General features: G+C 38.5%; 1 protein-coding gene across 5 annotated transcripts in view; it reads right to left on the bottom strand.

The window, feature by feature from the left end:
- Positions 1 to 783: 783 nt before the first annotated feature.
- Positions 784 to 24,816, bottom strand: part of ENAH (ENAH actin regulator) — a 137,601-nt gene continuing 113,568 nt past the window's right edge. For 3 of the 5 annotated variants that reach the window (XM_061625049.1, XM_061625048.1, XM_061625050.1), the window contains 10 exons: positions 22,195 to 22,520; positions 17,926 to 18,687; positions 15,268 to 15,560; positions 14,805 to 14,938; positions 14,418 to 14,472; positions 14,110 to 14,158; positions 8,859 to 8,925; positions 8,087 to 8,165; positions 7,048 to 7,105; positions 784 to 3,870 (listed from right to left, as the gene is read on the bottom strand). In XM_061625049.1, the coding sequence (XP_061481033.1) occupies positions 3,833 to 3,870; positions 7,048 to 7,105; positions 8,087 to 8,165; positions 8,859 to 8,925; positions 14,110 to 14,158; positions 14,418 to 14,472; positions 14,805 to 14,938; positions 15,268 to 15,560; positions 17,926 to 18,687; positions 22,195 to 22,520 (1,861 nt within the window). In that variant the 3' untranslated portion in view covers positions 784 to 3,832. The remainder of the gene's footprint in view (positions 3,871 to 7,047; positions 7,106 to 8,086; positions 8,166 to 8,858; positions 8,926 to 14,109; positions 14,159 to 14,417; positions 14,473 to 14,804; positions 14,939 to 15,267; positions 15,561 to 17,925; positions 18,688 to 22,194; positions 22,521 to 24,816) is intronic. The other 2 variants (XM_061625051.1, XM_061625052.1) reach the window with 2 other exon arrangements.

Here is a 24,816-nt window from a genome sequence, read left to right as displayed (position 1 = left end):
TGCCCCAGTGTAACTATTTGCTCACCAGCTCCTAATATCAATACCATAACCCTTGGAAATGCCACACCCTAAGGTTCTTGCATAAGGAGATATCCGTTGTTAGTCATACTCAGAGTAGACTCTTTGAAATAAAGTAACAAGTCCATTGATTTCTGTGTATAATTTAGTTGGAGATTACCCATCACTATTTATCTGCATGTACTAAATATTTAACCGCTATTTTAAAATAAATGCACAAACAGATGAAATTCCAACTGTAGCCAGCAGAGGTAAACAGACTACAAAATCCAATGTTCTCAAAAGAGGCTTATGGTTCCATGCTTAGTGTTTAGCATTTGCCCATCATCCTTCCATCTCAAGTCAGATGTTTACACCTTTACTGTTCCCCTTTCCTTTGTGTTTTCCACATATATCTGCAACTTACCCTCTTCCTAACGTTACTCTCAAGATTCCCTCATATTCTCTACTTAAAGCAAACAGCACAAATGACAGTGTTTGGACAATATGTATGGCGTGGATTTTGTGTAGTTTTTACATACATTCTAAGGTATGGGGGGCCTGGATGCACAGAAATCGAGGCTCAAAAGCAACCTCAAGTTGAAATAGTACAATTTCTTGGATTCAGCATCAATGTTGAATTATGAGCCTAATTTGTTACATTCTTTGCCGAGGTAGCACTTTTTAGTATGCTATGAATTTAGTACAGTGGAAATAGATTACACTAAGGAGGAAGAATCGGTTTGTTTCTCATTATGACATCAAGTCTCAAACAATAGCAGCAGCATGTATATATTGCAATTTTTATTTCATCTGCTCAAACAAAACAGTTAGCATTTTAAGAAATTTTAAAATGACACAATATGGTAAAAATAGCAGATAATTAACTGAAACTCAAAAGGAGGTAAAACTAAATGCATGAAAATTCAACATTCATTAGTGTTCATCTTCAGTTTTGATTGACACTTGATGCTTGCAAACGTTTAAAATGATGAACTTTGTTTCATGACAACTCTGAAAAGGATTCAGCACCAGCACTAAGATTTGTACATTCAGTTTGTTTGCAATTGACTTGTTAGCCACTTGTGTATGAATAGGACAGATTTATCACAGATCAGATCACAGTGTTGAGGAAAGCAATACCTTCCTGGAATTAAAAGTGATCCCCTAAACCATATTCAGCTTAAGGCATCCACTGTACAAAAGCACAGGAACCATCATAATATTTTTTTTAAACAGTAATTAAAATAACCTAAGCTTCTTTTGTAGCTCATTTTAATTACAGGACTATCTGGCAATGGCATAGCTGTTAATACAACAGCTTGAATTTACAGTTTATCTAAAACTGGATTTTCTAGAACGGTCCAAATCAGGATCACACAACTATGTAGAAAGAGTATAAAGACCTGTTTCTTTTTTCCTTTTACACAGAAATCATGTTATTTTTAGACCAAGGCACAAAACGTTTAGTGCATTAACCAGTTTCGTTCACAATCTAGTAACTTAATTTTCTTACCTTTGGATCACTTACACCTATAACATTCTGCTAGACTATCTCTGAATTTTCTTTATAAACAAAATCAGACATGATTTCTGAAAAGTGTAAGCATTTGGGGTTATACTGTTTAATCAGAAATTACTTTTAAAAGATGAAAATGCCTCCTCTTAATTTGAAAGCAATTATTTGTTTGCCTTGAGATTTAAAAATGCCTTCAACTAATGCATGCAGAGAACACCTTTTTTTTTTTTTTTAAGTAACCACTGATTTGGGGTTATATTTTATATGATATACTTCCATCTTACAGAAAGAGGGGAAATAGAGGACATCCTCATTGAAACCTTTAAGCAGCAATAAACAGCTATTAGTTTGCTTTGGTGCCCAACACTTGGGAATATATGGAAATTAAAGCTTTCTTGGGAACTAAACTGGATGGAAGTGGGTAATTCAAGGAAATTAGTAATTCTGTCAAGCCACAAGTTATTTTCAAATCAGCATAGCTCACAAAATAAATATGGCACTATTATAGCAAGGAGAATTTAAGATGCAGTGGAATTATAGATTGTTGTACATTATTTGCCAAATTATAACATTTACAATTACAAGGATTTCTACCCTCACCCCTTTTCTGGAAGTCTGTATGGTATATCTTACAGGTCTGGACACTGGGACAGGAGATGAAGCTAAGTGAATTCTCTTCTAAAATATATATTGTTGCCACCACTGTTCTTAAGACTTTCCATCCTGTGCGTCAATATCTGATTGCTAAGTACCTAGGTCCAATGCACTGTTAAAGGAGCAGGAGCAAGCTATAGGATAATGTGCACCTTTCCCGCCAACCCCTCTCTTCTCTGGTGTAAATTCCATCCCCCTCCCCATGCTTTAACCATAGTTAAAGGCTACATTGGCACGTAGGTCAGTGATGATGTAACCCTTAACCATGGCTCAGAGATGGTGGAGGGCAGCAGGAATTTGGGGAAGGGATGGGGTGGGAAGGAGCACATGGTCTCATGGCATGCTCTCAATAAATTAACCTGGGATTAAAAGATTGGTAGCATAGCATTTGCACTATAATTTCACCCCAAAATTAAACAAAAGCTAACCTCAGTGCACAGATAAAAGTAGCTTTTGTGGAAAGAATGCTCTGTACTATTTTTGTATACCTCTTTTAAAAATTATCTCTAAATATGATAATGATAACTTTATATCAAGTTAAGAAAAAGAAGCAAAACTGATTAAGGGTTTCCAAACCTCTTACAGAAGCATTACTAATTTTGAAATACAAACAAAATGATACAAAAAATTATTAAGTACCTGCTTCTATTTAACATGGTTACTGATAAGTCACAACATTTTCCTTATTATTACACATGCATGCAATATAAGGAAAAATAGTGCAGTAATTATTACAAATTTTTTTTTAAATAAAAAAGCCACCCTATCCCCAACCCTACACCTCCCAAGTTTCGCCTGGGCATTAACTAGGCCTTACTATAAAAAGGCTACTTAATATTTGTGGCATGCAAGGATGTTTTAAATTAAAAAGCCAACTCGATGGTTGTGTTATATTACAAAAATGTCTACATGCATAAATCTTAAAAGCTCAAAAATCTACGGTAAGTCTCTAACAATCTAACAATTTACATTTGACCATTGATTTGTATTCTGGATAAGTCTTAGATTTGGTAAAGCATTACAATTTAGGAAGGCATCTACATCTTTATATTCTGGACAGCATTTGCATTTTTCTCTACAAAACTGTATGAAGGCTAACTAGAGAGGCTTCCTATCATAAGATCCCAAAACTCAATATATCATCTCATCCTAGATCTCTCATTAACCAGTATTGTATTTCACAACATGCACTATCTGTTCTTTATTTTGTGAAGTCATATTTGATCTTTAATTCATGGAAATACCCCATATGATAGGAAGACTAACCTGAGATACGTTTGTACAACAGTATAACTTGCTAAAACCTTCATTAAGAAAACCTCTCTGAAAAGCCTTCCCAAGTGTCTCTCCTTTTTTGTTGTTGTGATGAATTGTGAATGTGCAGCTTCATCTTGATATGAAAACATTTCAATGCACTGTGATCTTGTCTGACTGGTATGGGATTTTCTGCATAAATTGTTACTACAACTCAAGACCATTTTCCACACTGTTGAAAAGTCAGAAAAAAGCAGCAAAGCGAAATCGTATACTGAAGTGATGTCTGAAAGTGTTCAGAATCTTGCTTTGCCCTTCTTCCAAGTGTATTTTTCCATTTTCTTCTAACAGGTCACAAAATGCAGTCGTTTTTGTGCCAAGACAGTGGTCACAATGGCTTAGTCCTACCTATGCTGTATTCGACTTGCTCAGTTCTTGTCGGATTGCTGATTTGAAAAGGAAAAAAGTGGTTAATTGCTGAAGTATCTGAAGAGAAAGATGGTAGTTTTGTCATTTATTTATTTATTATATTTATATCCCACCTTTCTTCCAAGGAGCTCAAGGTGGTGTACATGGCTCTCCCCTTCCCATTTTATCCTCATAACAAACCTGTGAGGTAGGTTAGGCGGATAAATAGTGACTGGCCCAAGTTACCCAGCAGGCTTCATTACTGAGTTTTTATTTATTTATTATTTGATTTATATCCCGCCCTTCCTCCCAGCAGGAGCCCAGGGCTGTAAACAGAAATGCTAAAAACACTTTAAATCATCATTAAAAGACCTTAAAATACATTAAAACAAAATGTTAAAAACATTTTTTAAAAAAGTTTTAAAAATCTTTTTTTTAAAAAAAGGTCAAAAACATATTATTAAAGAAAACATATTAAAAGCAATTCTAACACAGACACAGACTGGGATAGGTCTCAACTTAAAAGGCTTGTTGAAAGAGGAAAGTCTTCAAAAGGCGCCGAAAAGGTAGCAGAGATGGCACTTGCCAAATATTTAAGGGGAGGGAATTCCACAGGGTAGGTGCCGCCACACTAAAGGTCCATTTCCTATGTTGTGCAGAACGGACCTCCTGATAAGATGGTATCTGCAGGAGGCCCTCACCTGCAGAGCGCAGTGATCAACTGGGTATATAAGGGGTAAGACAGTCTTCAAGTATGCTGGTCCCGAGCTGTATAGGGCTTTGTACACCAGAGCTAGAACCTTGAACTTGGCACGGTAGTTGCGATTTGAACCCTGGTCTTCCAGGTCATAGCCCAACACCCTAACTATTACACCATACTGGCTTTTCAGGAAACCTGTCTTATCGAGACAGCACCAGGAATACTTCTGCATGGGAGTCTAACAATTACTAATAAACTGAAATTGAATTCTGACAAAATGAGGACTGCAGTTTGATTTCTTAGGTCCAGGAATTAGGTAGTCAGCCTGCCCTGGATGGGATTATACTCCCCTTGAAAAAGCAGGTAAGTAGTCTGGAGGTTCTCTTGGATCCAGCTTTGTCACTGAAAGCCTAAGTAATTTTTGCCAGTCTTTTGCCAGATATGGTTGTTCCGTGACAGCCCACAACCACAGTAACCCACACTCTGGTAACCTCCCATCTGTATGTGGGGCTGCTTTTGAAGATAATCTGGAAGCTTCAATTAGTGCAGAATGCAGCTGCCAGAATGTTCACCAATTTAGCCAGATGGAATCAAGTGACACCAATTCTAAAGGATTCTGCATGTGGCTGTGAACGTGCTTCCAAGCCCAATTCAACATGCTAGCGCTGATCTGTAAAGCCCTAATTGACTTGGGACCCAAACACCTTTCCCTGTACTAGCCTACATGTGTCTCAGGATCTTTAGAAGAGGCTCTTCTTGGGACCCTACTACTGGGATACTTACACTGTGCAGTGACATGGGCAAGGGCCTTCTCTGTGGTGAAATGTCCACCCCGTGGAAGAACAACTATTGTTTCAGTGTGCCAGGTAAACATTCATCTGTTTGTCCAAGCATTTGCAGGATATTAGGATATTTATTATGCAACCCTCCATGCAGTTTTTAGAAGTTTTGATGTTGATGTTAGCAGCTCCTCTTAAATTAATAGTTTTGATTGTTTTAGATTTGTGAATTTGTGTATTATACTCCACCCTGAGCCCCCTCTGAAGTTGGGGACATCAACATTCACACTGAGGTTGCCTCAACTGGGGCAGGTCAGGATTTCATCGCTTCCATGACAAAATGAAGCTGCTTCAGTTTGTCATCAGACCAATACATAAAACCGGGCACACCCTTGATTTGGTTTTTGCCTCAGAATGTGAGAGGATTGATCTGGATATGGGGAAAGCTGAAATAGAATCCTGACAGGTATAAATCCTGACAGTGATTCATACTTGAGTAACCATATCAGTGTTGGTGCTCTGTGTAGGCCTGCCCTTAGAACTGATTTAGAAACTGCAGTTTGTGCAAAATGCAATGGTTAGGCTGCTGTCTGCAGCAGCCTACCAAGATCATGTAATGCAATTATTGAAAGAACTGTACTGAGTGCCAATTTGCTACTGTCCCAAGTTTAAGGTTTTGCTGTACACTTTTAAAGCTTTAAGTAACTTGGAACTAGTTATCTGAAGGAACAACTTCAGCTGTATAGATCTGCCCAACTACTGAGATCTCAGGATGAGACCCTTCTGGTAGTGCCACAGCCTGCCTAAATACATCTGGAGGCATCCATGAGGGGGGCTTTTGTTGTTGTTGCTGTAGTGCCTAGTCTGTGGAACCATCAACCTCCTGAAATATGGCAGTTACTAAACTCTGATGAGTTTTGGTGCCTCCTGAAAACACATTTATTCACCCAGGCTTTTAAGGGTCACTATGTCTTGAAAGACTGGCTATTGAGTGTATTTTAATCTGTTTACTGTGATGTGCTTTTACTGACTTTTAGTGCATTGTTTTAAGTTGTGTTGTAAACCACCTCGGGATTTGTACAAAGGGCAGTATAAAAATATTTTACAGAAATAAACCAATTATAATGAAAGTCAGTCTATACTCACATACAGCAAACAATTATATGTGCGAAAGTGTACAGAGAAAATGTTATTGAGTCTGAAGTGGCCAGGCTGCAGAACATTTGTTTGCAATTTTGGACAAAATCACCATGTGTTCTAGATTCTGCTCAACACAGAATCTTTGAGTAACGTAAGTCATACTCAGAATAGACCCACTGAAATCAATTGTCATTAAGATACTTTACAATGATTTCATTTGATCTACTCTGAGTATGACTAACACTGGATTAGCACCCTTTGGACTGCAGGATCAAGAGATAAAGGCTTAAACAGATATTGCAGAAAATTATTTTTTCCCTGGCAAAGGGGACCAAGGAAGACAATGAGGAGGGGAATGAAGGTGGATATGAAAACAGTTAGTCTTATGCAAAAAAAAGGCCTACAGTAGCAACAAACTGAGCAATAGTTCTGCTAAGAACAGAAGCAAAGGAGGACATTGACCATTTGCACAGTGATTTTAATTTGCAATCTGCTTTAAAATCCAGCCTGATATTCAAACAACACCTGAAGGTAGGTTAATTTCATATATATTTACATTAGCTTTTTAGAAATCAAACACAGGTTTAAACACTCACCATCAATTAATTCTTCTTTTAGTTTTGTTAATTCTTTTCTCATTTCATCTAAAATATCCTGTGATATCAGAACAGTTTAAAAGTCAAAACTTTTGCCCAAGGCAACTCAAGAGATATAAAAATTGAACAAAAGATTAACAAGTCTACCTTTTAATTTCAACTACCAACACTCCAAATGAAGTGTTTCTATGACCTAAATGAAATTATAATTCCTCCTACGTTTGTGTAGGGTTTGTGCACCTAGAATCCAATGCCCACTAGCCCCAAATGTGCAGATGATTCTCTCCGTTTCCTAATCTTGGAACTAATCACACACTGAATGTTACATGCACGTTTGGAAACTGACAGATCTCAGTGGTGGGATGGGACAAAAAGGTGTGATCTTGCTCCCCCACCTCCTGTGTTTAAGATGAACTAGGGGAAAGCATTGTGCAGTATTGAATATTAATAATGCAATATCTTAAGAAGAGATACAAGCATGTATTTTATGCTTCTTTACAAGGGTTATGGGCTAAGTAGCAATTCTAAGTCCCACTAGGACATATTCTTACCAGCTTCACAAAGTATAGTTTATGAAGCCAGGAATTAGTGTCTGTGTGCTCTGTCCTTGCCCCTGCCTTTGGTTCAGAGATGCTGCTAATTTAAAACTAGAGTTCCCTATTAAGGCCAAAATGGGTAATTCTGGTTTAATGTCTATTAATTAAGGAGACTATTAAGACCAAAAGCTTATTAATGCCCATTGGAAGCATGTTCATCCACTTCTGCTGGCAGATTTGACAGCTAGTTAAAATATTTTCATTAAAGTTGATGCTCTCTGAAGGCAGTTATACTTTGGTATTTTCTGTATATGTTTTGAACAGGCATATTGAGAGTACCTGTGTGTTTATTTTATTATTATGGTTTATATTCTTTCCTATCATGTTGCACACCGCCATGTTGCTTAGATGACAGAGAATTAAGTTTGGAAATAAAGTATGCTACCCATTGAAAGTAATCAAAGCATATTACATAAATAACATTAAGGCTAGAGCCTATTTACCTGTTTCAATTTGTCATAGTCTAGCCCTTCGGACTGTACTCCATTCGTACTGGGTTGCCCAGAGGATGCAGATTTTGGTCTATAAAGAACAAGTGAACATGGTTCAAGTTAACTATGCTACCTGCACTTTCCACCAGCAACTGAACTTATCTACTATCTGAACACTGATCTAGTGTCTACCATGATTATACAAGTAAGGGCCCTCTTACTTGAGTGTTGAAAAGGAGAGAATAAATTTAGATATTTAGCCTAAATGTGTAACACTGGCTTTTTAATACCTTATCATCATGCACATTAAGTGCACAGTCGCTGTAGATCAAACTAGCCATCTTGAAGTAGTAGTGTCATGAAAACCGTAAATTCTTTGTCCTTGAAAATATAGTAGGTCAATCTTTTTTTCAAGTCACAATTAGTAAAAATCGACTGCATTTGAATCTAACTTCATAAAAGGTTTCTTGCCAAATTTCCAGTTTTTCAGTATCAGGAAAATAAAAAGTAATTTCCCTCCTTTTTCTTCCAGTTCTTCACATCTCTCACTGGATGGTCTGAATGACTTAAAATTTATCTTTACAGAGGACAAATTATTGGAAGTTTAAAGGCACTTTTTTCTCCCAATTCCTTGTCCAAGAGTTATTTGATAGATATTCCTATCTAAATGCATAATATACTGTTGATCTGTTATTTTGATATTAAAAAAACTTTTATAAAATTCCTCTGTTCCAGTTATGGGTTGGGAACATGGCCTGTCCCTTTGCAAACAATAGACAAGTACCTTGAGATAATGGGTGACTTGCTTCCATTCATTGTATTTGTTCTTTCCCAAGGCTTTCTTGTTAATTCTGTAAGAGATAAAAATCACTGGATGTGAGAGCTACATACAATGAGCAATTAAATATTTTGTGATGAATTCAAGTGCTTATGGAGAGAGATATGTTTTCTATGACCAACAAGATTTCACATGCCATAAAATCAGTGGAGGCATTATGCAATTTATTACATACTCACTGGACTAGGGTTTCACATACCTGTTCCTATGTTTGCTTTCAACTACTTTTAGAATACTGAACAGCTCTCAGCTTTGAGACTCTGTGCTGAGATGCAGGGCTAGGGGAACAGCCCAGTGCTGATACTAGATGGCTGGGCTGCTGTTTAATCATCAAAAAGAGAAGGGACCGCTCTATTTGTTCAAGACTTGCCTTTTTGTGTGTGTGAAGATTCTTTTCACAAACTTAGGTGGGTCTACAAGTTGGCACTCGAATGTATTTGAATGCAGGTGTGTTAGGGGTTTTGGTCAAATTATAATGGGTAGTCTCACAACATAAACCCACCCGTACACTACGCTCAACATCCAAGGCCCTCCTCCTTGCCTGCTTGGAGGATGGCAACAAGGTAGAAGGCCTTCTCAGTGGTGGCCCCCAAATTATGGAATGATCTCCCTGACGAGGTATGCCTGGCGCCAACACTGTTATCTTTTCAGCGCCAGGTCAAGGCTTTCCTCTTCTCCCAGGCATTTTAGCACGTGTTTAAAATTGTTTTTTAAAAATTTTAATTGTGTTTTTAATTTTTTGTGTGTGTTTTTAAAATTTGCATATTTGTTTTTAATGTTTTTAGTTGCTGTAAACCGCCCAGAGAGCTTTGGCTATGGGGCGGTATATAAATGTAATTAATTAGTTAATTAATCAGTATAGCAATTGGCTCTAGCATCTTAATGTTCAATATGTGCCTTTGAATGTGGAGATTCCATTTAACTCTTGTGGCTGGCAGTGAATGACAGATCTCCTTCCTGATTTTGTCCACTTATTTTAAACAATCCATTACCACATTGTATCACAATGAGCTCTACATATTAAATTAAGTGCAGTGTGAAAAAGTACTTCCTCTAGACTATCCTTAACTTAAGCCTAATCAGTTGCATTACATAGACCCAAATGCTAGTACTTTGGGAAAAATAAATTTCCTAATTTTCTTGATTTATATTTTTATACACATTTAACATGGCCCTCCATCGCCTTTTTTCTTACCTAGAATTAGCTACCTTCACAGAGAAGTTATTTCAGTTTCCTCACTGTGTGGCTATTTTTATGTACACCTTCCAGTATTAAAATGAATAAAGTTAATTATTATTAATAGTAGTATTTATTAATGTTTATTTACTTTTTCATAACAGGCATTCTCTGGACTTCTAACAGTAAAACCTTAACACGAGTGTTCTTTTTGAAATAAGATTTGTACAGTTCTAGACACTTTCTGCCTGGCTGTATCACAAATTTATATACTAGCATTGAAATATACTTGGTTCTCTTACATTCCATCCATTTCCTAATAATCCCTATTGAATATGAATAGAACTTTTGCTACTCACAACATACTGAGTTGACGTTTTCAGTAAGTGATCCATTGTGACCTGAAAGTCTTTCCAGGTTATACACAGTATTAGGCATTTTGTTCCTATGTACACCACCCTGCAAACTCAATCTCATCTGGCATTCTGCTGACCCATTAATCTGCAGAGATTTTTTTAAAAAGCTCTTGCTAAGGATTTTACAATGCTGAATCATTGGCTGTCATCTACCTCACTGTTCATTCTTTACCCAAATGTGTTTTTTTTCCTTTCAAGGAGGCAGTAGTAAATCAAAGGACTAGGAAAAAAAGAAAAGTTAAAAAGGGAGCCTATGCACATACATCCCCATCTAGATGCACATCTTAATGTGGTGAAGGGGTTTGAGAGTGCTGAAGAAGCTGAGAGCAATGCCATCAGAAGCAGGGGCACCCAAGGCGGAATGGTCAAACCTGAGACACCAGACTAAGATGCACCCAAACTCAGAGGAAGGCAATGGTAAACCACCTCTGAATACCTCTTACCACAAAAACCCTATGAACAGAGTATCCAAAATACATCACGAGATAGTGCTGGAAGATGAGACCCCCAGGTCGGAAGGCACTCAACAAGCTACTCTGGAAGAACAAAGGACAAATACAAGTAGCGCTGTGACTAATGATGTAGCTGGGTCAAAGCCGAAAGGAAGCCCAGAGGCTAATGCACACAGATGTGAAAGGAGAGTCCAGAGTTGTACGACGCACACAATAGGAACATGGAATGTGGGATGCATGAACCAGGGAAAGTTAGAAATTGTCAAGAAAGAAATGGAACGTATCAAGATTACAATACTTGGTGTGAGTGAATTAAAATGGACAGGAATGGGACATTTTCAATCAGGCAACTACAAAATATTTTATGCAGGAAATGAGAAATTAAGAAGAAATGGGGATGCTTTAATAGTGAGAAGTGATGCAGCAAAACAATTAAGAGCTATAACGCAAGATCTGAGCGAGTTATATCACGGAAATTTAATGGGAAAACTATTAACATAACCATCATCCAAGTCTATGCTTCAACAGCAAATGCAGAAGAGGAATTGGAGAAATTTTATGCAGAAGTACAGGAAGAAATTGATCACACACCAAAACGAGATGCGCTGATAATCATGGGGGACTGAAATGCAAAAGTACGGAACAGAGAAGAACTAGGAACTTTGGGGAAATGGGGCTTAGGAGATAGAAATGAAGCAGGAGAAAGCCTTATTGAATTCTTCGAAACCAATAATTTGTTTCTTGCAAACACATTTTTTGAGCAACCAAAATGACGACTGTACACATGGACATCACCAAATGGTCAATACAAGAATCAAATTGATTATATAATTGGTAGCAGAAGATGGAGAAGTTCCATACTTTCTGCAAAAACAAGACCAGGAGCAGACTGCAGTACAGATCATAAACTGATCATATCGAAAATCAGAGTAAAGCTAAAGAAGAAGAACAAAGCACTCATAATGCCAAAATACAATTTAAATAACATCCCAGAAGAATATAAAGATCAAATAAGGAACAGATTTGAATCTTTAAACTTAGTTGACAGAGAACCAGAAGAACTATGGACTGAAGTCAGAGACTTTATCAGGGAAGAACGCAAAAAGGCAATACCTCTAGTTAAAAAGAGAGGAAGAGCTCAATGGATGACTGAAGAAACTCTTAAAATGGTTAAAGAGAGAAGGAAAGCAAAAGCAAAAAGGGACAGAAACACGGTGAGAACCCTAAATGCAACAATACAGTGACTGGTACGTAGGGACAAAGAGAACTATTACAATAGTTATTGTATAGAAATAGAAGAGGACAACAAAAAGGGTAGAACAAGAGCCCTGTTCCAAAAGATTAGAGAAATCAAAGGGAAATTTAAACCAAGAGTAGGGATGTTGAATCAACAGAGGAACACACCGACTGACCGAGATGAAATGAAAGGAAGATGGAAGCAATACACTGAAGAACTATATAAAAGAGATGCAAATATGACAGATTCATTCATGGAGTATGATGAAGAACCAGAAATTTTAGAATGTGAGGTGAAAGCGGCGCTTAAAATATTTGGAAGAAACAAATTACCAGGAACAGATGGCATACCAATAGAGTCGCTACAAGCTACTGAGACCGAATCTGTCTAAATTTTGACAAAAATTTGTCAACAAATGTGGAAAATAAAACAATGGCCCACAGACTGGAAGCGTTCAATATACATCCCAATTCCAAAGAAAGGGGACTCCAGGGAACGCAGTAATGAAACTATTGCCTTAATATCCTATGCAAGTAAAGTAATGCTCAAGATTCTACAACAAAGGCTCTTACCATATATGGAAAGAGAAATGCCAGATGTTCAGGCTGCATTTAAAAAGGGAAGAGGCATCAGAGATCATATCGCAAACATATGCTGGATAATGGAATGGAGCAAGGAATTTCAGAGGAAAATCACCCTGTGCTTTATAGATTACAGCAAAGCCTTTGATTGTATAGATCATGAAAAACTATGGAATGCTTTAAAAGAAATGGGGCTGCCACAGCATCTGATTGTCCTGGTGTGCAACCTGTTCTCTGGACAAGAGGCTACTGTAAGGACAGAATATGGAGAAACCAATTGGTTCCCAATCGGAAAGGGTGTAAGACGGGTGTATTTTATCACCCCATTTGTTTAATCTGTATGCAGAACATATCATATGGAAAGCAGGATTGGACTAAGATGAAAGAGGTGTGAAAATTGGGAGAAATATCAATAATTTAAGATATGCAGACAATACCATACTACTAGCAGAAACCAGTAATGAATTGAAACGAATGCTGATAAAAGTTAAAGAGGAAAGCACAAAAGCAGGACTACAGCTGAACATCAAGAAGACTAAAGTAATGACAACAGAGGATTTATGTAACTTTAAAGTTGACAACGATGACATTGAACTTGTCAAGGATTATCAATACCTTAGCACAGTCGTTAACCAAAATGGAGACAATAAGGGTCAAGAAATCAGAAGAAGGCTGGGACTGGGGAGGGCAGCTATGAGAGAACTAGAAAAGGTCCTCAAATGCAAAGATGTATCACTGAACACTAAAGTCAGGATCATTCAGCCCATGGTATTCCCGATCTCTATGTATGGATGTGAACGTTGGACAGTGAAAAAAGTGGGTAAGAGAAAAATCAACTCATTTGAAATGTGATGCTGGAGGAAAGCTTTGCTCATACTATGGACTGCGAAAAAAGCAAATTGGGTGTTAGAACAAATTAAACTAGAACTATCACTAGAAGCTAAACTGATGAAACTGAGGTTATCATACTTCAGACATGTAATGAGAAGACATGATTCACTGGAAAAGACAATAATGGTGGGAAAAACAGAAGGGAGTAGAAAAAGAGGAAGGCCAAACAAGAGATGGATTGATTCCATAAAGGAAGCCACGAACTTGAACTTAAAATGTTGAAAAACACAGCTAAATTATTTTAACTAGGAATTAAAATATTTCAATCCTCAGAAATTTCCTTTACCCGTATTTACAGTAAGCATCCAATTGAAAGTTACACAAATTACTATTTTGCTTGTGTAACCATACATAATCCTGGAGAAATGAATGTGAACCTTAAAAACAAGGACACTGAACACACAGAATTGTGTCAACTATGTGAACAATTTTATACAACTTACCAGGTGTGCTTGTTGAAGGAGGCTTGGAAGCTGAAGACTCTGGTTCTTCCTATTTAAATGAGATAAAAATTACAATAAACTTGCATTTCTGGTTATATTTATGACCGAAGGCAGTCAAGGGTCACATAGGTATAAAATTTCTAGAAGCAATGTGGAAGTAACAGACCATTTAAAGCTAATTTACCAAATATGAAATGCTGAAGCGGTGTTTCCCATTAAGACAAATTAAAAGCCATGTTGTCAGAAATTACAATAGTTCAAATGTAGTATTAATTTGCATATTGTGTCAGATTAATTTGTCAACTTACATTTTTTTCTTCTTTCGGTTCCACTTCTATTGATCCCTTCTCAGCAATTCGTCTCCTTCAAATAGGGGCAAAAAGTGAATTCAGTTACTCCTTATCCAACACTGCTTGGCACCTTGAAAAACTGCCCTCCACTGAAGGATGAAATAAGAGTACACAAATGGCATTCAAAGTGTAAAAACATAATGCACTGAAAATGTGTTATTATAGGTGCTTCGTACGGTACACATGCCAGGGATCTTGGATGTTTGTAGCTCTCCACCATTTGCTTCCATGGTCGGCAACATACATTGGTCCAAACATATACAGTGTGAACTACCCTAAAATCAATCTTGTTAGTTATTCTGAATCTACTGCAAAAGCTATGTAAACATCAAATTATTATCTTACCTTCTTGCCAGCAGGGCACTCATTTCCTCCATTAAACCACTTCCTCCAAGGGGAAGTGGCCCATTTCCACGGCCAGTATCTGTTTTCAGCGAAGCACAGCTTGCTCCTCCACTTATATTAGGAGACTCTTCATTCTAAAATATTGATAAAGCACATATAGAGACATGGAAATTAAACTATTAAACTGCTGTTATACAGGGCAAAAAAAAATCATGTATCTGAATAGTTTAGGAAAGATTCTAATAATTAGCTTAGATCTGACTAAACAAAAGCCTAACCATAGACTGATATAGGGCTTCATCTGAATATTACCTGTTATAGTTAATTCTAATAAAATTAGGTATAGGCATTTTAAAGACACTGTTGATAACTATTTTAAACATTCATTATAAACAGTCTGAACAGATAAAAAGTTTAATTTGAAAGTTAAATTTCAAAATTTAAAACCTGCAATTGTACTTACCCGTGAGACTTTTCTGAGTTTGGCTCCAGCAAGAGCAGCTGCTAGTCCTGTTAAAGGACGGTGGTCTTCAAACATCGATCCCGTGGAAAAACCAGCGGGAGGGAGAGGGGGGGCTGGAGGTGGAGGAGGAACCTGGTTTGGGAGGGGAGGAGGTGCTGGTGGTGGTGGCCCTGATAGTGGAAGAGGGGGTGGTGGAGGTGGCCCAGGGGGAAGTGGGACTGCTGGAGGTGACTGGACAGGGCCACATGGAAGAGGGGGTGGGGGTGGGGGTGCTGGTTGTCCTTGGATAACACCTAATTAAAACACACATACAAAACCAAATAGAAACATTGTGACAAAAAGTGAAGATTGTCAGAAGACCAATTTTATACAACATTAAGAAAAAAATGCACATTGCCCATATAGGTTGCTTTTTCAGTATCATCACAGAAAAATATTCTCCTGTTTTAATACACACACTTCAATAGTAATGAACAAACAACTCAGCTTGAAGAAAAACTACCCTTAAAACTTCTTAAGAGGAAACAGTGTTGCCGCAAACATAATTCATGCCAATCCTTTGAGGGATAAGATACTAGGCAGTCTTTGTACCACATACAAAAAACGACTCTTAAAGGCACAGGTGTAATGTTAACCATGAAGTACCCCAACAAACTCTATGAATAAAAAAAAGCCCAATGACATAAAAACATAAGAGCCCTGCTGGATCAGGCCAATGGCCTGTCTAGTTCTCACTGTCCTCAGTGCCAGCCAGATGCATACGGGAAGCCCTCAGCAGGACATGACCACAATAGCACACTCCCACTCGTGATCACCACTAACTGGCATTCAGAGGCATATAGCTTATAATTCCTGAGACAGTACACAGCCATCATGGCTAGTAGCCTCTGATAGCATTATCCTCCATAAATGTGTCCAATCCTCTTTTAAAGTTGTGCCAGTAGGTGTCCATTAATACCTCCTGTGGTAGCAAATGTCATAGGTTAACAGGCCAGATCCTGAGTCCCCCAGCCTTGGTGGCCCAACGACCTGTCAATCATCTGACATCATTATGATCGATGCTGACCCCAAGTTCCATTTTCTGCTGGGATTGGCTGCTACAGCATTCCCTATGAGGAAATCCGTACTGCCACTGATCCCAGCTGGCTTCCTCTCACCACCAATCAGCTGATTGGTGGCAACAGCAAGCCTCACTTGGGAGTGCACTTTAAGGCTCCCAATTGGCAATCCCATATCTACCTCCCCAGACATGACATCACATATGATGTCAGCTGTGGGATAGATGAGTGTGGTTTTGGGGGGGAAGGCCTCACAGGATGAACTGGGACCCTTACTTGGCCTACTTAAACCCACAGGCCAGAGGTTTCCCATGCCCGCACTAAGTGAAGATGTATTTCCTTCTGCCTATTTTGAATCTCCCAACATTCAGCTTCCATGGATAAGCTCAGGTGCTAGCATTATGAGAGAGGGAGGAAAACTTCTCTGTCCACCATTCCCACATTGTGCATATTTTTATACACCTCTATTATGCCCCCCCCAGTTTTTTCACAAACTAAAAAGCTCAAACATTGTAACCCTCCTAGTAAGGGATCTGCTCCATCCCTATTATCATTTTGGCCACCCTTTTCTGCATCTTTTCCTGTTCTACAATTTTCTTTTTGAGGCAATGACCATAACTCCATAAGAGTTTATATCCCAACTGGAAGCCTAGAAAACATACCCGTTGTTCACCAGTTTAAGCAAGTTTAAGACAAGATATACATTTGTACCTCATGCCCATACTGATTTCCAGAACTATTAATAAAGCATACATTAGTGAGTTAGAAAAAATTTAAACGTTGATGAAATGAGTAGCTTCCCCTCCGCTGCCTGGATGAAAAATAAGTGTTATACTATTACTATTATTATTATTTTTAAGATCCTTACATAAGGGTGGCCCATGATTACAGATACAATTTTCCTATGAAGTGCAGGTTGATTTCCATCTCTCCTCACAGTGGTAGACTATCACAAATCAATAAGGGGTTGCCTGCTTCTGAGTTGTGACATATGTATAACAACATACTCTTTAAAATGTTTATCTCAGACTGGGGGAAACATTAAAACGATCAGGTGATCTTGTAAATTTGATTTGCATCACATTAAGTACGTGCCCTTGGACTCCTCAGAAATTTCAGCTAAACATATTAAATCAATGGAACAGCTTCAACTTAAAGCTATTTTGGATACACATACAGACTGAATTCAAATATGTTGTACAATAGACATATTGAATCTTATCAATTGTGCTTTCCAGGTTTTTTTAGGGAATAATAGTGAACTGAGAAAAAACCAATCAACAGTCAGCATTCTTCATTTAACTTCCAATGATTAAAAAAAACCCTAGCAAAACACATTCAGCAAGTAGGCACTGTTCTTCCAAAAATGAAAAGACGTAACAAAATACATTGTTTAAATTTGACTGAAAAACAACTTTAATATATTAGTTCTGCAAAGTCTCAAAATTCTTCATAACATCCTGCTAAACCTTTGTTGAGGGTATTAAGATCACTGCAGCTTTCAAAGTGTTGATTCTTCAGGATAAATCAAGTTTCAGATGCAAATTAGTTTTGAGTGCATTCCTGATTAGTTAATTAGTAGCAGTAACAGAAACCTTACCCTGCTGGGACGGAGATTCAATCGGCTGAGAGGCTGTCTGCAAGACTGGCTCAGAAGCAGAGGAGTCTCCCAGCACAGAGTTTAGAGAGTTCTCAACAGAGGCAGGGGGAGCTGCAGAGGGAGAAGGGAGAACACTAGGCTTGGATGAGGGAGTCGAGACATTAGGGGAACTTGGAGAGGGGGCTTGAGGTCCAGAAAGCAAGAGAGGCTGAAAGGAAGGTGGTGGTGTTGGACCAGAGGTAGGTGGTGAAGGTGCTGGATAATTGGCCAATTCTGGAAGACCATTGGATGCAAGAGGGGATGGTGATAATTGGGATAACTGAGCAGTAACTGGAATTGGGAGAACGGGCTTTGGACCAGTGGCTTTGCCTGGGGGGCTGCTAATCATTACAGGAGGAGAAGGGGGAAGAGGTGCAAAACTAGACGCAGACCAAGTAGTGGATTTGGTACTTGGCGGCAAAGAGGCTGGGGGGTTCACTGGTGAAGGTGGTCGAGAATTTTTGTTTCCTTGACGAGGAACTGTGGCATAATGAGGAAGAACAGGGTGAAAGGCAGAGCCCAAAGATGTAGCAAAACGTGATGCAGAGTGCCTTAGTGGTGGTGTAGGGGGAGAGGAAACCGGTTGTGCAGAAGTCACTATAGCATAATCCGGAGTAGAGTCTGACATTGCTTTAGCATATGAAGGAGGTGGTGCTGAAGGAGGCTGGCAACTGGAGTACTCAGGAAGTGAAGTACTATACGGGGAGCTGTCGTAAGATGGAGCTGGACAGAAGATGGAAAGCAGCAGCACAGACAGGATAAAAGAGGAGAGAGAGAAAAAGGGAGCTAATGAAGCAACAAAACCAGCATTCAAACAAAACTTATAAATGTAGACTATAGTTAGTATCGGAGGATTAGGCACAAGTAAAATTACTGTTAGGAGAATTTATACACTAATCAACAGATGCTTCCAATTTTGCCATATTTATTTGTGCCAGTATATGAATTTTCAAGCATATTTTGGAAACGCAAGAAACTTCACTACAAAGTTGGTCCACAAAGGTAATAATCAAAATCAATTGGTTGGAATCAAGTGTAGTGATCTTAAGTTTTTTAAAAAAAAATCTAGAGAACAAAGTTCCAGCATATGAACCGTGTAATCTTATACATGCCTAGTCAATGTAGGCCCTGTTGACCTGGTGCAGACATCACCTTAAACCATAAACTTAAACTGTGGTTTAATGTGAACAAGCAAGTGTGCTGGTGCACACAACTCAAAAGGCCTTGCTGTGTGCCTCTCCCACTCCTTCCTTTAGCACACCAGGAAAGAAACAAGCCAAAGGCTGGCTTCATAGTATGGGTGAATCAGAGCTCATCGCCTGGTTTTCTCTCAACAAACCACAATCAGAAGTGAAGGTTTCTTCTTGGTTTTAGCACTTATGGTTTGTTTCAACAGAAACAAGTCACAAGCCAGGTTCACTAGCCAGCCTCTAGTTTGTTTCTTCCCTGGAAATAGCATGGGTGGTGAGAGCTTATCAGAGATTTTTGTGAAGTGTGCACCTGCCACTGCTTGTTCACATTAAGCCACTATTTAATTTTAACTATGGTTTAATGTGACTTCCAAACCAAGCTAATGTAAATGAGTGTAGCCTAAATCTTACACTTCCTCCATACAAAGCAGACATATCATCCTGAAAGTAAGAACTGCATGCGAAACACGAGAAATTAGAAAGTTCTTCTGCAGGTGATTGGCTTACATAAGTGTCTGCTTTACAGCTTGCTGATTTTTCAAGCAAATCATTAATTAGAAACAGAAAATATAGATCAGAATAGCTGCAAATTCAGGATTGCAAGTAGCCATCTGCCTGCACGCCTAGGTCAAGTAAGAACTGCCTCCATTTTATAAGGCAAAGTAGCAACTAGCTTTTGTACAAAGGAACAGAAACAGTTCTTTTAGGATGCTAATGTGCTATACATGACTAACAAGCATATAGGCAGACAGGCTAGTAAAAATGTGGGCTAATAATTTATGTGGACTTGTGAGCAAGGCTACGCAAATTAAGACTATATTTATTACATTGAGATACAAGCTACAGGCTAGTGGTAGCATATTCTATTACACTGGCTGCATTCAGTCAAGAACAACTACAGCTAAGAGGAGATCAGAAGTTTCTGTTTCCATTTTGGATTAAGTGCAATTCAGTGTATCATGTGAAGCCTTAAACTGTTCGTAAAAAAAAAAAAAGCCAGCTTCATAAGAAATTGGTTAGAAATTGGCTTGTTTACACTAACCATAATTAAAATCAACCACAGTTTCTCCAGGTTCAGACAACATGGCAAGCTGTGATTAATCAAAGAAGCAAAAGCTTCTAAACTCCTCTCATGGCTCTACAGGGGGAGGGGGGGAATGCACATTCCCAGGAAAAGCTGGGTTATTTTTTAATGTTATATCTGAACAAAGACCATTATGTTGTAATGAACTCGCAACCATTCCTGCAGTTCTAGATTTTACATTCAGAGTGACGCACATTTTTTGAGCCCTTCAAGGTCAAGAAAACACACATGCACAGACGTATGCTCCTGATCAAAAATGAAGCGAGTCCTATGTTGTAGATTTCTACACACCTCTCTGAGCCAGGTAGCTCCGAACGAATACAAATGAATGACACCAGATTCACAATATAGAGATTACTCAACTTTCTATTCACATAAAACAAGAAAATATAAACAACCAGACACCCCAAGGATTTGGTACTACTTTATCACAGCAATACAGCTGGTATAGCACAGTGGGGAGGACAGCCTGGCTGGGTGTCCAGAGTCTGTGAGTTCAAATCCCCGCTTGTGTCTCCTGGGTGTCAAGGGCCAGCTAAAGATCACCCCCACAGTGAGTGGCTCAGGGGTTACATGCCCTGCCACCTGTGAAACCTTGGGCAAGCTGCATAGTCCCAAGGAGCCCAGTTGCCCCCCAGCTGGCAGTTGCGGACAAGGAAGGGGCTGGCTTGTGCAACTGTGGCAAGCTGAGCAGGCCCTAGCCAGCTGGGGAGGACTAGTCTCAGAGGGAGGCAATGGTAAACCCCCTCTGAATACCGCTTACCAGGAAAACCCTATTCATAGGGTAGCCATAAGTAAGGATCGAATTGAAGGCAGTCCATTTCCTTATCATAGCAATTGCATCTGGCTGGGTCTTATCTCATTGAACATGTTAGAATGGGCAATGTTTATATAACATTTTTTAAATGGCCGATCTCTGAAAAACTAAGATTTTGTATGTTTTTCAAAATCTATTTTGAATGTTTTGAATTACAATTTATCAATGCAGTCTTCAACAAGAAAAGTCACAGCTCTGTATCCAAAGAAATACTCTCATATATCAAACTGAGAACAATGTTGGATCCAATGAGTTTTACATAGTGACTTATCTAAAATATATTCCCCACAACTTGCTAAAAGGTTTCAGCAAGACTCTTCATCTAAAGTCTGCCTAGCGACATTAAACTCTCATACCAAATATTCAGTTACTTAGACAACTGACCAACATCAATGTCAACATTTCATCTAATTTCCAAGTTAGCTGGTAAAACTGCCAGAGACCTTCGCTATCAAATTCCTAGTGCTATGGTTAGAGCTACACTCAAAGAACTAACACTGCCTGATCTAAGCAACATTTCTCAAGTACAGCCATTTATTGGAAAATGCCACAAACTCTCTTGTCCAAGTCCTGAAAGGGACATATATTGCCCAATTTGTAGACTGAAGGTGGCAGCCTAGGTTACAGGACAGAGTGGAGCAGGCTAAGGCTGAAAGAAAAGGGATACACAAGCTTAAAAGAGAGCAAGAATTGGAAGTTCAACAGAAACAGGCCAGGATAAGAAGAGGAATTACAGTTCTCACTCTGGGATTAGCATAAAGGACAGGTTACTAAGCAGTAGGAACAGAGGTTTACAGACTAGCAGTTCAGTAGAATCTGTAGTTCTCTGAGCATAGAATTTTACACTACCTTCATAAATGATCAACACAGGACTTCTTTTCTTACTAATGTTATGTAACTGCTTCTTGAGACAAAGAAATTCAGACACTTACTGAAAGCTCAAAAACATACTAGCCAACATATATTATTTCAGAAGTACAGTAAGTTTAGTTGCTGACAATAAGCTCCAATTCTCTATTTCTGGAAAATAGTTAATTTATCAGTAAACAGAAAATCAGTAATTTTAATGTGCAATTACTTTGATTAACTCCATCATACATCAAACTTAGTACTTCAAAACAATGTATTAACATTCTTACCAGCACTTGACAGTTTTCTTTCTCTTTCCCATTCCAACTGTTCTCTTTCTAGCTGGTCTTGGTGCTCTCTTTCTTGCCTTTCCCATTCCACTCTCTCCTGCTCTTGTCTTTCCCGTTCTTGTCTCTCTCTTTCTAGACGCTCTTGCCGGTCTCGTTCTTGCCGCTCCCTCTCCAGTTGCTCCTGTTCTAACCGCTCTCGTTCCAGTCTTTCCTTTTCTAACCTCTCGCGTTCCAGTCTTTCCCGCTCCAGCCTTTCGCGCTCCATTCTGTCACGTTCCAGCCTCTCCCTTTCCAACTCCTTTTGCCGTTGCTGCTCCTGCAGCTGTCTACAATAAAGAAAATGGAAAAGGTAAAAAAATGGGCAACTGAAACCAGAGTAAAGGCCACCTGACCACTAACATATACATAGTGAGCTAGTAAGCAATATAAGAATTTATATTCCACTCTTCAGACAATAGTCTCAATATTATTTCTTGCTTAATTTGAATTTTAGCTTTGCATATTAATCCAGAAACATTCAAAAGGCAGCTTGCAAAAAGAAAAACAACAACATTGTTGCTTCTACCCACATGGTACTGCTCTGGAATAGATCAATCAATCCATTTCCTAAATAAGATGCCTAACTTGGTTGACTTGCCTTGAAACACAGCATGGTTAAGATAGTTACAAACATATTAGATATGTTTACACTAGCTATCCATTGCCTTCTAATTGCAATTCTTAGCAGTTTACAACTGCTACCAGAAGACATTTGTGGGAAGGGGCTAGGGCGTTGGGCTTTCACAAGCCAAAAGCCAGGTTTAAATCCCTGCTAAGGCTTGAAGGTCACTGCATGCTTTGGTCAAGTCACTATCAAGCAGGCTCAGCTTCTACTGGAATTAGAAAGTTACCTATTAGATCTGTTACAATGCCTTTAAATCAGAGAGATGTTATATAAAATATGGTAGGTAGCACCATATTGTCACAAAAGCGCAAGTTCTACACAACCACTCAAGTTGGCTGTAGGGAGTATAGGGCAATGAATGCTAATTTCATGCATACGTGGTGAGAATGTCCACTGTTTAGTCATTGGGGGGGGGAGAGAGTCTTAGATGTCTAGTAACAAGAATTAATTTATGATTCTATTCCTCTGTAATATATCTGCTCTGGATCTAGACGATCCTTGCATATCTGTAAGGACAATATTCTTACTGAAAACCTTTTAAATGGCTGCAAAGAATATTACTATAATGTATTAGAAGAGTAGGGACCCATTGTATCCTGCAACTCCTGAGAAAAGCACTTTTAGTGGCCAAAATAAAAAATATCACTGGGCTGATAAAACTTTAGAACAGGAAATGGAATTGTGATGAACTACTGAAGAGATAGGTCCCTTTTTGTTGTTACCTGGAACAATGGCTATAAATACTCCTGATTAGAAGAAAGCATCTTATCTGCACAGTACATCCTTTGTTATATATATATATATGAACGTAATTGTGATTAACCAAACAGAGGTTTTTATTGTATTAACAAAACATCCTCAAAGCTCTATAACTGCAACCTTGGTAACAGCATTTGTATGTTAGCAGCTGATGAAGGCGGAAGCTGAAACATTTTGTTAATACAATAAAAACCTCTGTTTGGTTAATCACAATTACGTTCATATATATTTTTAGGTGATTAACGGAATCATTATAGGGATCCAGAGCAAGCTTTGAGTGAAGTTCTGTTTGTTGCTTTCAAAACTGTCTTATATATATATATAAGCATAGCTCTCACTGTCTGTGCAAATTAGGCTACCTATCACCAATCCAGGGTGTCATCCTTGTCACTCCAAACACTGTATCACCTGTGCGTACCTCAGGGAGACAGCTACTTTTAGCATCACAATTTTAAAGATGTTAGTGTTGTATGAATATAAAATGGTGATTCAACATCCAGGCAATGGTAATTTAATGTTTTGTGCTACTACACAAGTGCAGCCATGGATATGCACCACCATATACATCTATTTCCTGATGCAACAAGTCTTAGCACCAAGTCACTGAAAATCAAATCTTTTGTAACAAACTTCTAGCTACTGGATACCTCATAGAAATGATCTGAAAAGCAAGCTCTGATTTCTTTGCATTATCCAACAGAGGGCAGCATAGACTTGGAGCTTCCATTTGTGTATAACATTCTTCAATGTAGGTCACCTCAATTTCCGATCTAAACTACCTACTTTTAAACTTGTTCTCTTTTAAGCTGTGCATTTTTAATGTTTGCAGTTCTCATTTTTGCTCCAGCTCACTTACAATCACAATCATTCTTCACACATACAGAATATTTTATTGTAGTACAGATTTAACTTCTTTAGCAAGTTTTCTTAGGATTTTTTTCAATAGAAAAAAAGGTAAATGTGTCCTCGCACTTATAGTGCGAGACGTTTCCGACTCTTAGGGTGACGTCTTGCGACGTTTACTAGGCAGACCGTATATATGGGGTGGGATTGCCAGTTCCTTACCCCCCAGCATATGCCGGGTACTCAATAGAAGGTGAAAGGAAAAGTATTATATTCAATTATCATAGTCATATGGTCTCAGGTCAAGGAAAGTCATCACATCCACACCTGCTTAGCATCAGCACTCCCAAGTCCAT

Source organism: Rhineura floridana, chromosome 4, assembly GCF_030035675.1.
Source record: "Rhineura floridana isolate rRhiFlo1 chromosome 4, rRhiFlo1.hap2, whole genome shotgun sequence".
NCBI lineage: Eukaryota > Metazoa > Chordata > Lepidosauria > Squamata > Rhineuridae > Rhineura > Rhineura floridana.
This window is presented reverse-complemented; position numbering and strand designations above follow the sequence as displayed.